At 44.0% G+C, this 15,011-nt stretch overlaps 1 protein-coding gene across 2 annotated transcripts in view; it reads right to left on the bottom strand.

Moving 5' to 3' along the window:
- Nucleotides 1–13,223: 13,223 nt before the first annotated feature.
- The window catches only part of HS3ST1 (heparan sulfate-glucosamine 3-sulfotransferase 1), a 30,380-nt gene continuing 28,592 nt past the window's right edge, over nt 13,224–15,011 (bottom strand). For both annotated transcript variants that reach the window (XM_072806143.1, XM_072806147.1), the window contains exon 2: nt 13,224–14,995. In XM_072806143.1, coding sequence (XP_072662244.1) covers nt 14,011–14,940 — 930 coding nt within the window. In that variant the 5' untranslated portion in view covers nt 14,941–14,995 and the 3' untranslated portion in view covers nt 13,224–14,010. The remainder of the gene's footprint in view (nt 14,996–15,011) is intronic.

Below are 15,011 nucleotides of genomic sequence, written 5' to 3'. Positions count from 1 at the left end.
TTCAGGAATCTACTGAAGAATGGGGGCTGTGCCCACTGGTGGCATGGAGGCAAACTCAGGACCATCTGTCAAGCCTTGGATCAAATATCCCCTGTCCTGTGATACCTTCCCCAAGCCAGGTGACTATCATGCCCCCTTTGGACCCTGTCTTCCGTCCACCACTCCAGCAGGGCTTACAAGTGAACTGTGGTCTTCCTCTCATCTCTGTCTCCTCCTCTGGGATGTGGGCTCCTTCAGGACAGAGACTGTCTGAGCCATTTGTCTCCATTTTTCGTACATCAGAAGCCTCATGCAATGTGTTGAAAGAATGTCCAGATGAAGGACATACAGCAGGATTTCAGGGTACAGATAGAAAGATCCAAACTGAAAAGAGAAGACAGGATGGGATGGTCTGGGAAGGAAAGAGACTGAGTGAACTGAACACTAGCCTGACTTTATCAGCTCCCATCTCTCAACCTGCCCCAAGGCTGAGAATCAGAAAGAAGCCCCAAGCTGGAAGAACTCCTTCAAACCATGAATTCTATCCTCACCTTTCCATTTACAAAACAGTTGCATTCTCTTCCACAGGTCCCTGGGTGTGGCTACCCGTTATCCTTGAAAAGAGTTCCTTGATCCTCCTTTTATCTTGTGTTCTAGACTTTAGACCCTTCAGAGATCAAATGACTGCATCTTGGGGGCACATCAGAGCTCTGTCTAAAGCTCTGTGGGAAGCTGAATAATGGCCCCTGAAGATGTCCACACCCTAATCCCCCAGAACCTGTGAATATGGCATCTTACATGGCACAGAGAGTTGGCTGATGGGATCAAGGTAAGAATTTTGAGGTAGAGAGATTATTCTGGGTTATCTGGGTGAGCCCAATGTAATCATAAAGGCCCTTATAAGAAGGAAGCAGGTGTCTGAAGAAGAGCAGTAATGGGGAGCCACTGGCCAAGGAATGAGAACAGCCTCCAGAAGCTGTAAAAGACATTAAAAAAGATTGTCCCCTAGAATTTCCAAAAGGGACAACTCCTTCCCCATACTTGGACTTTAGCTCACTGAGATGGACTTTGGACTCTTCCATGTTCCAGAAATGCTAGATAATAAATGTGCATTGTCTTAGGTCATTAGTTAAGATTATGGTAATTTGTTAGTGTCAATAGGAAATGGGTACAAACAAATGCTTGCTGGATCTTCTGGGTTAACGGAAGCCCACTTGTCAGCAAGGCAGACATTCTGGGACCTTATTGTTATAAAAAATGGCCCAAAGATAGCCTGTGTGCTTTGGCATCTACAATGTTTACATCTTCATGGCAGGCTGAGACTCATTAGTCCAAAAGCCCGCTGACCCCTAACTCAAATTCTTACATATCCAGTTATTTTTAACATAACCCAAACAAGCAGATTTTTAGCCAACTGGACACTGCCTGCTTTGTGTGCCCCAGAAAGCCTCACCCAGCAACTGTTAGCCCTTGATAAGAGACAGACTTGTAGTTACAAGTCCCCAGATAGCTGTTGCCCTTCAGAGTTCTCTGACTCAGAGACTCCTGGCCATGCTGCTGAGTGACATCTTTTAGGCTTCTAAGTCCCGTTCAGATCCCCCTCTCCCCCAAAGTTCTCTGTCCTCCTCCTCTTCTGAATGATAATCCCTTTGCTTGTGTTGTGTGGACTCCCCCCAAGCAACCGTGTCCAAGTGCCACTCAATAAACAATCATTTGCCTCAAGCAGCCCCAAATCCCTTGAACACTTTATACCTAGAAACCCTTCTTAGGAGAAATGCTCCCCTGCTTGGGGCTTCTTTTAAATTACTGAACTGTTATAGAAATCAAACTGTAAACTCTAATGTGTCAAATTCTCTATCAGACTATGCATATCTGCACAATTAGCTCTCTATGAAGTTAAATGTAGAGCAGTCTTATTTCTAGTTCTATAACTTTTTCCCCACTCAATATCTAGGAAGTTGGCATATGAGAAATAATGATACCCACTCAATCACTTTGCCCATATGACTGATGGATAAATACAAAATAAAACAAACAAACAAAAAACCTAGTATTTCAATGTGCCTCCCACCCTTAATTTGTTCTTTCAGTTACTTTTTTTCTTCTTTTTTCAGTTACTTTTAATAGAGGTTAAGCATATTTTCTGCCTTTGTTTATCAAGAACCTCATCTTTTTAGCATTTATTTCAAACAATTTGGTTAGCTAACCTCAACCTGCGATGGTGAATTTGTATCAAACAGAATTGACAAGGCCATGGGTTAATTTTCACCCTGGAAAGATTAGACTGATGCTAAACACTTCCCAGTAGCTTGGGAACAGCATCATCTGGACAGTCAATAGTGTCCTTCTCAGGATGGGAGAACTTGAAAACTGTGTACAGTAGCTCAGATGATGACTATGAACGATTTGTTTGGTTTGAAACGAAGCCAGAAGTTAGACACATGAAAAGTGGGTGTAATTAGGTCTGCTTCATATTAAGTATAATGTTTATTTCCCATATATAAACTGTCAAATAATGCAGTGATTGGAAATCACTGGAATTGTCATGCAATGATGACGCATAGAGTTAGCACTTTTATAGAAATCCTTCTGCATATGCTGCTAATGAATCAATAATAGTTGGGTTGCTTGCAATTAAATGCAGCCTAAGATTGGATTTGTATTCTCCTTTTATGGTATATATATATATTCACAGGTTCTGGGGGATTAGGGTGTGGACATCTTCAGGGGCCATTATTCAGCTTCCCACAGAGCTTTAGACAGAGCTCTGATGTGCCCCCAAGATGCAGTCACTTGATCTCTGAAGGGTCTAAAGTCTAGAACACAAGATAAAAGGAGGATCAAGGAACTCTTTTCAAGGATAACGGGTAGCCACACCCAGGGACCTGTGGAAGAGAATGCAACTGTTTTGTAAATGCATCTGTTATATATAGAGAAGAAAGAAACAAAGAGTGTTCAAACTTTTCTTCTTCATTATTTGAATATTTCAGGAAAAGAACAGACCTTTATTATCTGGGTAATTGTCTCAAACATTGTGTTTATTTGCCTGTGGCAAATAAACTGTTTAGAGGCACAGAAAACCTCACTGCCTTCAGATGTGTCGGTTTTGGTGTTCACGTTGGAAGGTAATAGCTGAAGGATGATTCTATTACCAGCAGTTAGTTCTATTCACGGATCCATTGGACAGGCCCACAAAGGGTGAATTAAAAGAACAATAGATGCACATGTATCAGATGCCTACTCTGTCCCTAGATGTGCTCATAGCCTTTAAGATGTACAGTAATTCCTGGGACCCCTGGGTGGCTCAGTGGTTTAGCACTGCCTTCAGCCCAGGGCCTGATCCTGGAGACCCGGGATCGCGGGATTGAGTCCCACATTGGGCTCCCTGCATGGAGCCTGCTTCTCCCTCTGCCTGGGTCTCTGCCTCTGTCTCTTTCTCTCTGTCTCTCATGAATAAATAAATAAAATCTTTAAAAAAAAGATGTACAGTAATTCCTTAAATAAAATCTTATTCCCATTTAATATACTAGCAAACTGACCCTCTGCAATGGTTAATCACATTTGTCCAGAGTCACCCACATTACATGTGATTATAGCAAGATTTAGAAACCCAGTATTCTTACTGGGAAGCAGATAAACAGACAAATAGAGGGGAAAAAAATGTAAATCGCAGCTGAATTGGATACTTGAAGTGCAAATCAGAACTAGGTACAGTCTTTAATTGTGTGGAAAATGCAAATTGCTGCTAAAGATAGAACTTCCAAATTAAGAAAAGTGGAAATGGAGTCTACCATGCATTCTTTTTTAAATACTGTGTACAGCTTTTAACATGCAGTGTTAAATGTCTCAGCAACATTCTCTCATGTGTGACAAATTATCCAAGAGGTCCTCTAGGTCTGCCAGGGTTTGTACCCACAAAAGACAAAAATTTCCACACTGACCCCAGTTTACTGTTTGTTCTGAGCAGATCTTTTTTCCTTAGATGGTTTGGTTGGGCTATGTCAAAAAAAGAGTGAAAGCAAAACAGTGTGCATGTCGGCATCCTACTTATGGAATGAATGATTTATGCAAAATCACTTAATCGCCATCACATATGATCAAAAGATTGGGCTGAAAATAGTCAAATGCCTTAGGTCAAAATAGTTGAAATTATATAGCAGGCCCAAGGACTTACAATAATGACACCTTACATTAGTATAATGGACTCTAAGGTTCATGAAAGCTCATACCTATATTAATCTCCCTTTTAAGTATGACCAGAGATCCATTAGGTAGGTGTTCTGTCCATTTCATTGTCAAGGAACAGCCAAGTATGGTAACTAGTCTCCAAAGAGGGCCCCCCAACAACCACACCCCCTATTATTCAGCTCCTTATGTAGTCCTTTATCATACTGAATCTGGGCTGGCCCTATTGAAACAATAGAATGTGGAAGTAGTTTGATATGTTACCCTTGCAACTTTGGCTTTGGTCTTTTGGAACACCTACTCTTGGGACAGCTGGTTGCCATGCAAGAAGTCCCACCAATGCCCCTAAGTCTGCTATGCTTCAAGGAAGTCCAAGGTGGCCACATGGAGAAAGAGAAACAGTGGTACCCAGGCAGCCTCATGTGTTGCAGTCATTCCAATTGAGACATCATACATGCAGTGAAAGAAGCCTTTGGATGTACAGCCCAGGCCAGACTTCAGACAATGTCAGTCCTAGCTACTACCTGACTCTAGGTGAGCACCTGAGCGAGACCTAGAGTCTGTTCCCAGAATACCCCCAGAACCTGAAGAGAAAATCGATTGTTGCATCAAATCACTACATTTTAGAGTGGTTTTTTGCACATCTGTAGGTGACTGGAACACCAGGTCTGCTTAGTTTTTATTGCTTTTCCCACCACAACAAACACATGACTAAATGAGGAATGTAACTTCCCTGGACCACTATCAACTAGATATCTGCTTTATGCAAATGACCGTGTGAGGCACTATCTTCCACTTAGGGTGCAAACTGTCAGGTGGGGAGTTAGATAAGCAATTGAACAGGTACCAGGAAGTTGTTCTGAGTGACCATCTGGTTTCTGCTATTAACTATGTGAGTGTGACCACTGACTACTTCTCCATACCCTCACATTTTTCATCCATAAAACGGGAAGTTTGGCTTAACTGACTTCTAAGATCACTTTGAGCTGCATCAACAGATATCAACTGGTTTTCTTTTTTCCTCCAGTTTTTGGGTGAATTATCAAAAAGACATAACTTAATTTTAATATACGTACACAGATACACACATACTCATGAGTTGGAAAAATGTGGAGCCATTACAACATACCAAAATGTTGATAATGATGTTCTCTGAACAGTCTTACTTGAAGGATCTGGTTGTCATACAATTGACACGCATTCCTTGGGTAACAACCTTGCGTTGTGTTTGTTTTCAAGAGAAATCATAGAAAAAGTGAGCTTCTAGGGCTGCCATAACAAAGTACCACAAACTAGGTGGCTTAAAACAATAAAAATGCTTTTCTGCTGTTCATACACAGTTCCAAAGTTTATAGGGACTGGCCATGTTCTATCTGGAACCTACTGAGGAATCCCTCTTGCTTCTCCATAACTATAAGAAATTTGAGGACAGTTTTGGAGGTTTCCCTTTTGCAGCCCTTTTTCCTTCCTTGTCTCCATCTGACTGTCATGTTACAAGCACAGGAATCAATGGAATTAGGAGGCCACTGCACCCCCTTCATCACTGCATCTTTGCTAACTACATCTGTAGCACCCCTTTTCCATATAAGGTCATATTCTTAAGTCCTGAGGTCTGCAAATAATATATCTAAAAATCAATATATATATCTGGGAAATGTCACTAATAAGTGGAATGCAACTCTGCAATGAAATTATTTCTCAATTATAAAATTGGAAGATATTAAGTTTGATTTTATTCACTGAAATGGTCTCCTGAAATAGGAAACCTCATACTTTGTTGGTGAGAGTATAAATTGGTAATCAATTTTGGAACCATAAATTTTAACTTCTTATCAAATATTAAATATATATATATATATATATGATTTGCATCAGCATTACAAATTTTTGAAATCAATTCTAATGACAATTATGTAGCTAATATACTCCAAGATAAATATACAGGCGTATCTACTGAAGAAATGTTACAATAACAAAAGATTGAAACCAACATGAATATTTCTTTGTGGAAAAGTTGTGAAATTATTGTAAATTATCCTATGGAATAATGATGAACTATGAATCAAAATGAGAGACATCCTAATGCTTGTCAAAATCACTGATCGTGTTTATAAGGAGCAATAGAACTACAGAAAAAAAATTGTTATGTAATAAAAAAAAATGAAAAGAAAAAGTGAGCTTAAGCCATGACGAGTGGCATCATGACTTGCTTTTGTATTAGTTATGTACACATAACAAATAGCTACAAACTTAGCAGGGTAAACCAACATACACTTAGCATCTCGGTTTCCATGGGGCAGGAGTTTGAACAAGTTGTAGCTAGCTTTGCTTCCTTCTCACCAGGCAGCTCCTAAATGCTTCAGCCCAGGCTGCTTTGTCATCTGGAGCTTGGGGCCCTCCTCCAAGCTCACAGGTTGTTGGAATATGAAGTTCTTTGCAAAGGTGAGGCTAAGGGCTTTGGGTTTTTTGGTTTGTTTGTTTTGTTTTTGTTTTTTTTAATTTTTAATTTAATTTTATTTTATTTATTTATGATAGCCACACAGTGAGAGAGAGAGAGGCAGAGACATAGGCAGAGGGAGAAGCAGGCTCCATGCACCGGGAGCCCGACGTGGGATTCGATCCCGGGCCTCCAGGATCGCGCCCTGGGCCAAAGGCAGGCGCTAAACCGCTGCGCCACACAGGGATCCCTGTTTTTTTTTTTTTTTTTTTTGGCTCAATGTTGGTTGGAGGGGCAGGTGGATGGGACAATAGAGCACTCTCAGCATTACTGGCCCCTACAGTCCCTTGGCACACTGACCCCCCGACCCCCTTCTATGCCTCTCACAACATGGTATAGGTGACTTCTTCAAAGCCAGTGGGAGACTTTCTCTCCAGTCCACTAAGTTAGTCTCCTATATCATATACAGTCACACCCCATTGTCTTTGCCATATTAAGTAACCTAATTAAGAGAGTAGATATCCCAACTTATTTGCAAGTCCTGTGAATTTTCAAGGGGTGAGAACCACATAGAATATGTTTAATAAGGGCCAGGAGCACAGCCAGCCATTCGTGAATTCCACCTACTATGTTTTGCTGGTATTTGTCTTAGGTTCCTGATCTCTAGTTTTGTCTTCTTCATGCTCTAGCTCTTTCCATGAGCAGATATTTTGAAGAAAGTCTCTTGCATTAAAAGAGAAAGTAGCCTGGAAGTGAAATATGCTAGCTATGAAGATAGACTACTCAAGGAAAAAATCTGGCTCTACCATTTACTAGCCGTGTGACATTTAATGTCTCTGTGCCTCGGACTGCCCAGCCATAAAAGGTTAATAGTAGTCCCCAGCTCATAGGCTGATGTGAAGATTAAATGAGATAATACCTACCTAGCTTTTGGTAAACACTCACCTATTATCTTACCCTCTACAGGGGATGATACCAATCTTGAGATCTGAGTTACTTTTCAATATTAGAAGAGTATAGAATTAGGATCTCTTTTATTTTCACTATTTACACTTGTCCACTAGCTGTGTAATACTCATAGAATCTCTACAAAGAAGTCATCATCATTTATCCTATTTTACAAATAAGTACCTGGAATTCAGAGAAGTTAAGGAAAACACCCAATATCACATAGTTATGGAAAAGGCTGAGCCAAATCCCTAAGTTCAGGTCTTTAGAATCCAAGGCTAGTGCTCTTTCTTTCCAGTGTGCCAACACGAGAAATTGGTATGAGGCTTGTTCTTTATGACACCCTGTTGTAGACCTTGTATCCATGGGAGGAAGCTAAGGAAGAGAAGTTTGGTACAGGAAGTGTGAATTTTAATATCCCAGTTTGGAGATGTAACGGTCTGTCTTGGAGAATACTAGATTCTCTATTAGTGTAATATTCAGGATTCATTGGGCACTATGGCATAGCGGAAGAGCCTGGGCACCTCCATGAGTCATTTAGTCCGTAAACATTTGCAGTGCCCTATTTGCTGGGGATCTGGTCAGCAAAAACATAGAGTTTGGATTGATTATTTGCTCAGAGATTTGTAAGGTTTAAATGAGGCAGTATATTGTGAAGTGCTAGAGAAGGTATTCCCAGGAGGCCAGCCAGACCACAAAACTGGGACATGGTAGTGGGTGTTTTCACATCAGATTGACTCCTGGACTGGAGTTATGATTCCATCCACAAACAAGTATTTCTTACCTACTCCATGCCAGGCACTGTGTTAGGTGCCAAGGTTTTTCAATCAAGAGGAAGAACTATCTATACAAAAGATCCACATAAACTATTTGATGAACAGTAGAGATAACAATCCTCTATAATATAAATAAGATGGAACAGTGCCTTCATATTTATGAGAACAAGGAAGTCTTTAGGAAGGTGGAATTTGTTTGTTATTGATGCATTAACACTATTTTGATAGTCTGATAAGCCAAAAAAAGAAACCATTACTTCGTAACAATTGTATCGACTATTATATTCAGCATTTTTTGTGTATCAGCCAATAACACAGATTCAGTCCCTCTGGTCTCCTATTTAACTGAAAGAATTATAATTATCTGGTGGGTTGGTCATATTATCCACATGAAGTACAGAGACTAAAACATTTCTGTAAGTTACCTATCTTAGATTGGATGCCCTAGAAGCAAAGCCTGGGATGAGGCTCCCTGTCTTCCTGGGCAAGTCATCTACTGAGAATGGGATTATGAAAGAAATGGGTAAGGCGATGAAGGACACAGGACAAACTAGGGAAAGAAGCTAAGCAAAGTGTGGTTTCAGGAGAAGTCTGGCATTGGCCTGATACTGCTTGGTGTTCTGGAGCATGAATTGCACAGAGGTCATTCCACCGCAGGACCAGCAGGCTAGACTGCTATCCCTCAACCCTATTTGACAAGCCTTCCCATGTGCATTAATCATAGTCACAGGCAACCCCCAAGAAAGCAGGAAAACTGAGTGAGCTCAAGTCCCCAAGCACCTCCAGGTAAGGCAGCTCCTTCAGGGGAATCCTCCAGAAGCCCTGAGCACCAACTCTTTTGGCAGCTGGAGGTGGGACACTTACTAAGAATGGGATCTGGTTGGGGTACTAACAAGAGTAGGTACAGCCCCATAGCTGGAAGTGGACAGGGAGACAAAGGCAGTGGGGGTCTGTAGACTGGTTCAAAAGCAGTTTTGGTTTGTTTCCTAAAATCCGAAATGCTTTTAACCACTAACCCATACATATCCCCATAGAGTTTAGAGGGTTTTTTTTAGAGGGTTTTTTTTTTTTTTTACCTATTTTATCTCATTGAATTCCCCCCAAAACGGAATCAGCCCACTTATATTGAGAAAGATGTTGAGGTTCTGAGAATTTGAACCCAAGACCACATGCCCAGTAATTGGCAAAGGTGGGATACACACCCAGGACTCCTGGCTCTAAATGCTTTTTCTCTCAGGTGACCTAACGGGAATTTGGAGGAAAGGGAGTAAATATCTTGATATGAGCATGAACTGTAGAACTAAGGCCATTTTCCTACATCTAGATATTTCAGCCAAGCAGCTCGAAGTTCTGCTGAGTGTTTGTAGCCGTGGTCCTCACTCCTTGTTTGCCATTTGGAGAGCTCCACCCTGCTGTCCTTTGTGAGTCCAAGTACAGGCTTCCTAAATAAATGTCTGCCAGGAAGGAGCCTGCTTCATCATGTGCCTATAACAGGCACATGATCAAGTCCCCAGCCACTCCTGCTTGAAGACCTTCTGGTATAACCTATCTGTGCACTGTCACATCCTGGGTGCCCATCATTTCTCTTACATGCTCTGTGCTGAGTAATAGACAGATGTTTATGCTCTGCTTCTCCCTCCCCTCAGCCAAGATTGCACGGATCACAAAGTGGCAGAGCAAGGATATCGGAGACTAAGTTCCAGTTTTAACAGATCACCGGCTCTGGCATCCTGGGCAAGCCCTTTGTGGTCTGAGTTTGAGTTTCTTCCTCTGTAAAATCAATATCATGGCATTTCCTACTTCTCATAATTGTTCTGTGGATTAGAAACAACGTATTTAAAACACTAAGCAAATAGCGGGGTGTGCAAGAAATGATAGTTATTTTTCTGTGAAGATATGCCTGTGCAAGAGACAGAGATACACGGGTGCTTGCTAAGAAAACTTCCACCACTTGGAAAGCAGATGTCAAGGCCACAAAGTGATGCATAGTGAGTTCCCAATGTGTTGCCCGCATCCCCTTTCTCCTTCCCCCAACTCTGTCATCACCACTGTCTTGATTCCTCAGGGCCCTTGTCCGGAATGCCCTTGCTTTGGTTACACCCTCCTCCTTCCATTCCCCAGCATCATGGCAATTCCTCCAAGAAGCTTCCCTGTGGCCCGGGTGTTAATGACCATGCCCTTTGGGAAGATCCTTCTTCTCTTCCTACTCCTGAGTAGTGACATATTGAGAGATGCCTCTGCCATCTTTCACCTTCTGTTTAGGACTCTCAATGCCACATTCCCCATCTCAGGAACAACTACCACCCTGGAGCGAGTGATATCCCTCTCTTATTTCTCCAACAATGAGGGTAGGTCCATTTCTTACATCTGCTTCCTTGTCTCTGTGCTGGGGATAGCTGACTCCTCCTAGCGACGTTCCCAAATGACCCGAGAAAGTACAGAACATAGTGTCTGGCCAGTCCAAGGGCAGTTAGCGTCATTCTCTTGCCCTCCTAGCCTCTCCAAGCATTTTATTTAAACCCAGAAGAATTAGTGACTCTTAGTGCCTATTGTGTTTTGTTTTTCACTCCTGAGGGCTTAACACCATGCTAAGCACACAGTAGGGCTCAAAGGAAAAAAGACATAGAGTGAACACTTTAACTCTCCGTGGTGATCTTGGATCCCACCTCTTTGAGTAGCAGTCACCCTACCCTGCGCATGGGACTCCTCTGCCCTACATCTCCCTTCAGTTGAGTGATAGTCTCCAGGATTGAAAGAACAAGCCTCCCTGTGCTCAGAGGCACATGGACATTTTTGCTAAACTAGCACATTTTTAGGTTGAGAGCTGATAACTAAATAGTGGCAATGGGATTTCAGCACTACCTGATTACTGGACAGAGGGGGCAGGAAGGGGCTGTCCCACCTCGGAAGCATCAAATACAATAGCTGAGGCTTTGCTCTCAGCTGCTCCCAGCTGCCTCTTTGGAACGCCCCACCTGGTGGTTCCCAGGCTGCCCCTGGGCCTGGGCGGATCGGGGCAGGAACTTCACTCCCTGTAGCTGGCATCTCTGTTAATAGAATTGATTCGGCATTTGGAGAGGGATCAGGAGCCCATCTGGCTCCAGAGTCACTGCATTTGTGCCCCTAGGAAGGCAAGCCCAGGTCCAATGTGGGGCCTTCTCTGAATTTGGAAGTGCTCAGATGAGATCGAAATGCCTGGGCTACTGGAGTACAAGTCCTTGTATCTTCTGAAAGACTGGCTGGACTTTTGCCATAAAGGGAGTAACAGAGAACCGCTAGGACTCCTGACCTCTTCGTCCATGTAGAACTCCATGAACACATCCTCAGTCAGGATCCCGCACCCCAAATCTACAATTATTGACTTTATACCCACTTTATCATTTTTTACACTGGACCACCCCTACCAGGAACTGTGCTAGCCTGAGCCACTAGATCATGTCCCAGTGCTGGGTCCTTCCTTCCTCCATGCCTGCCCAGCATCTCTGATGCCCTCACTGCATGCATGCTTCAAGCATAGCATCCCCACTGGGGCACAGACCCCCATAGGTATTTTGCAAAAAAAGATGCTTTGGAAACTCTGAAAACTCACACTGGAGTCTCCACACCAAATTCCTGGGCAATCTTGGAAACTCACTTTAAGCTCTTCATGGGTGTGATAAAGCAAGATCCAACGGTGCACTGCGGAGGGAAGCATTCTCCAGATTACAAAGTGCCGTGTCAATGGGAAGCCTGTTAGAAATGTTGTGGCCACACCCCCTGGGGGGATCTGGTTGTGTAAGGACAACCTTAATGATTTCAGAGGAGGGAGGCGTTCTTCCTGCTGTCTTTGTATGGCCAGGGGTGGGGCCTCGGCCACAGCAAGGTCAGGTCAGGCTGCAGCTGCTGCCTCTAAGGTGACTCACTTCCCTGATCGCACCGCTGAGAAAAGCGCAAGCTCTTTCTTGCCCCTCTCCTTGGGCTCAGTCACACCTCTTGAGGTGGGAGATGTTTGGCACCAGGGAAGGAATGTCAGGTTAAGTCAGGAAGAATTGTCTCTGAGTCTGGGCCTTTCCTTTTGAGTTCAGAAAGAGTAGGGTAGGATAAAACCAAAACACCACAAATCTGTACTTTGGTTCTGAGTGGACTCCGAGCCTTGGCTTGGAGTCAGTGTGACCTTGGCAAGCTCCTTATCCTCTCCATGCCTATTTCTTCCTCCTTGAACTCGCCATAATAATTCCTACTTCCCAGGATTGTTTGGGGGCATTTTCAATGAGTTGTATATAATGTCCATTTCACTCCTCTGCCTTAAAGATAAACTCTTGTTAGGAAACGGGTTTCTTTGGCTATTTGGTATTTCTTGTTTTGTTTTACATAATGATTATGTTTTGCTTTCATAATATGAAAAAAAAAAACAAAACATCCAGTCTATTTAATTCTGTAAAAGGCCAACTGAGTAAGAACGTATGAGAAAACCACGACTCAGGGGGCTTGCGGGCCCACCTCCAACAAAGTGGTCAGCTGTTCAGGTGCAGAAATGAAACTGAAATCAGGCCTCTCTCCCCCCAGTGCAGGTACAAGGGCTTCCTTAGGCGCTACCTCCACTTTGTGCTTTTCTCTTTGCAGTTTTGACCCTTGGGAGTTTAAATTTCCTTTCCATTTCCGGACTACAAATTCAGAGTTGATTTTAAAACACACACATATTTATGTCTCAGTGCATATGGAATATGTGTCTATAAATGGATATCGATCTTTCAGGAAATAGATGAACAAACTCCCAACCTAAGCAAAAGTCTACACCATGAGTCGGCTTTCCACAGAACCTGCAAGATGGGGACACACCCAGTTTGCAATTTCTCTTTTCAAAGTGGGTTTCCAGAGACCCGCTGCCACCTGGGGCAAAGTACACAGCCCCAAGACCATTCTGAAGGCCAGTGCTTCAATCCCCTTTATTTTAGATTTTGCCCATTGCTGAGATCAGAAATGTACGCAAGCACGCTTTGAGGCAAAGATGTGTGACAAGGGAGCTTCTTGTTGGTATTGACTATTTCTCCAGTCTTAATATTGCTCGGTCCACTCTGAGGGGGTTAAAAAAATCCATGCTCAGGGACCCGCTGAAGTCGGGAATGGGTGAACCTGCCACCTCTACAATAATAGGGGATCTCGGTGAAGACAAATCTCACAATGCGAGTAAAAAATAAATCTGATGACCACAGAGAAACATTAAAAATTAAAATGAACAATGAAGAAAGGAGAGGGCGAGAGAGAAGCATAATAGCCATGGAGAAAAAAAAAACATTTCTTTTTAAAGTAACAAGAGAATATAGATTCTGCAATGAGTACAACACAGATGGCTATTTTGAGTCAGGGGCCAGTTAATTATATTCAAAAAAGACAGGGTCTCCAGGACTTTTTTTTTTTTTTTTGAAGTGAAATATTTTAGTTCCTTCATAGAGAGACATATTACACAATGTTAACAACCATGAAAAACAATACAAAATGCCCTCGATTTACCAAGTAGAAAAATATAACTAGTATATATGGCAATTGTGAATCTAATACTGTACAGAAGTAATTTATGGATTTTACAAATAAATTATAGCTTAAATGCCCTTTTAAAATTCTTTGTTGTTGTTGTTGTTGTTTTTCTCCCCTAGATGTACACCAGAACTTACAATAGGAAAGGTTCCGAGCCTAGCTTATTGCAAATCAGTGCCAGTCAAATGTCCTGCCCACAAGCTCGAAGAATTTCCTATTTGGCTCGTGAAAATATTCGTGCAGTTTATTGAGGAGTTTGGGGTCGACTTGGGGGTGCGCCCGGCCTTTGGACTCGTGCAAGCAGCGGTCCCGGCCGCCGTCCCGCAGGCAGTAAAAGCCCTTGGTTTTGTTGAAGTAGAAGTTCGAGGCGTTGATCTGCGGTGACAGCTTCAGGAACCTCTCGACCTTCTGGATCTCGGGGAAAGGGTCCCTGATGAGGCGGTCGCCGTCGACGATGTGGATGCGGCGCAGCGGGAAGAAGCGCAGCCAGTTCTGCAGGTGCACGTGGTAGAGGCTGCGGTTGAGCGCCTTGTAGCCCACGTTGAGCCGGCCGTCGCGCACCAGGAACTCCTCGATGGACGGGTAGGGCTTGCGCTTCTGCACGTGGTTGTAGAACACTTGGGTGTAGTCGGACAGCACGCGCTCGGACGGGTCCCGCAGGATGAGCAGCAGCCGGATGCCCGGGTTCATGCTGTGGACGCGCTCAGGCACTTTGGGCGACGTGAAGTACGCGGGGGTCTTCTCCACCGTGAGCTGGTGCGGGGACGAGAAGGGCATCTGGCCCAGGTACCAGCCCAGGCCCTGGCTGTAGTGCTCCTCCCAGTCGAAGAAGTGGACCTCGTTCTCGGCGGCGGCCACGTCGGGGTGCAGGCTGAGCATCTCCAGCAGCGCGCGCGTGCCGCCCTTGCGCACCCCGATGATGATGGTCTGCGGCAGCTGCTGGGCCGAGCCGTTGGGGGCCGCGCCGTCCCGGCCCTCGCCCTGGAGGGTGGCGGCTCTGCCCGGCTCGGCCCCCGGCGCCGCGGGGCGCGAAGGCACCAGCGGGAGCTGGGCGGCCAGCAGCACGGCGCCCAGGAGCAGCGCGGCCGTGCGGGACACCATGGTGGCTTCGCTGCCTCCCGCTCAGGGACACATGGGGGGCGCGGGCCGCCGGTTACTAGGAAACAAAGGGG

The sequence above is a fragment of the Canis lupus genome, chromosome 2 (genome assembly GCF_048164855.1).
Source record: "Canis lupus baileyi chromosome 2, mCanLup2.hap1, whole genome shotgun sequence".
Classification (NCBI taxonomy): domain Eukaryota; kingdom Metazoa; phylum Chordata; class Mammalia; order Carnivora; family Canidae; genus Canis; species Canis lupus.
The sequence above is the reverse complement of the archived record's forward strand: the minus strand, read 5'-3'. Positions and strand labels throughout refer to the sequence as shown.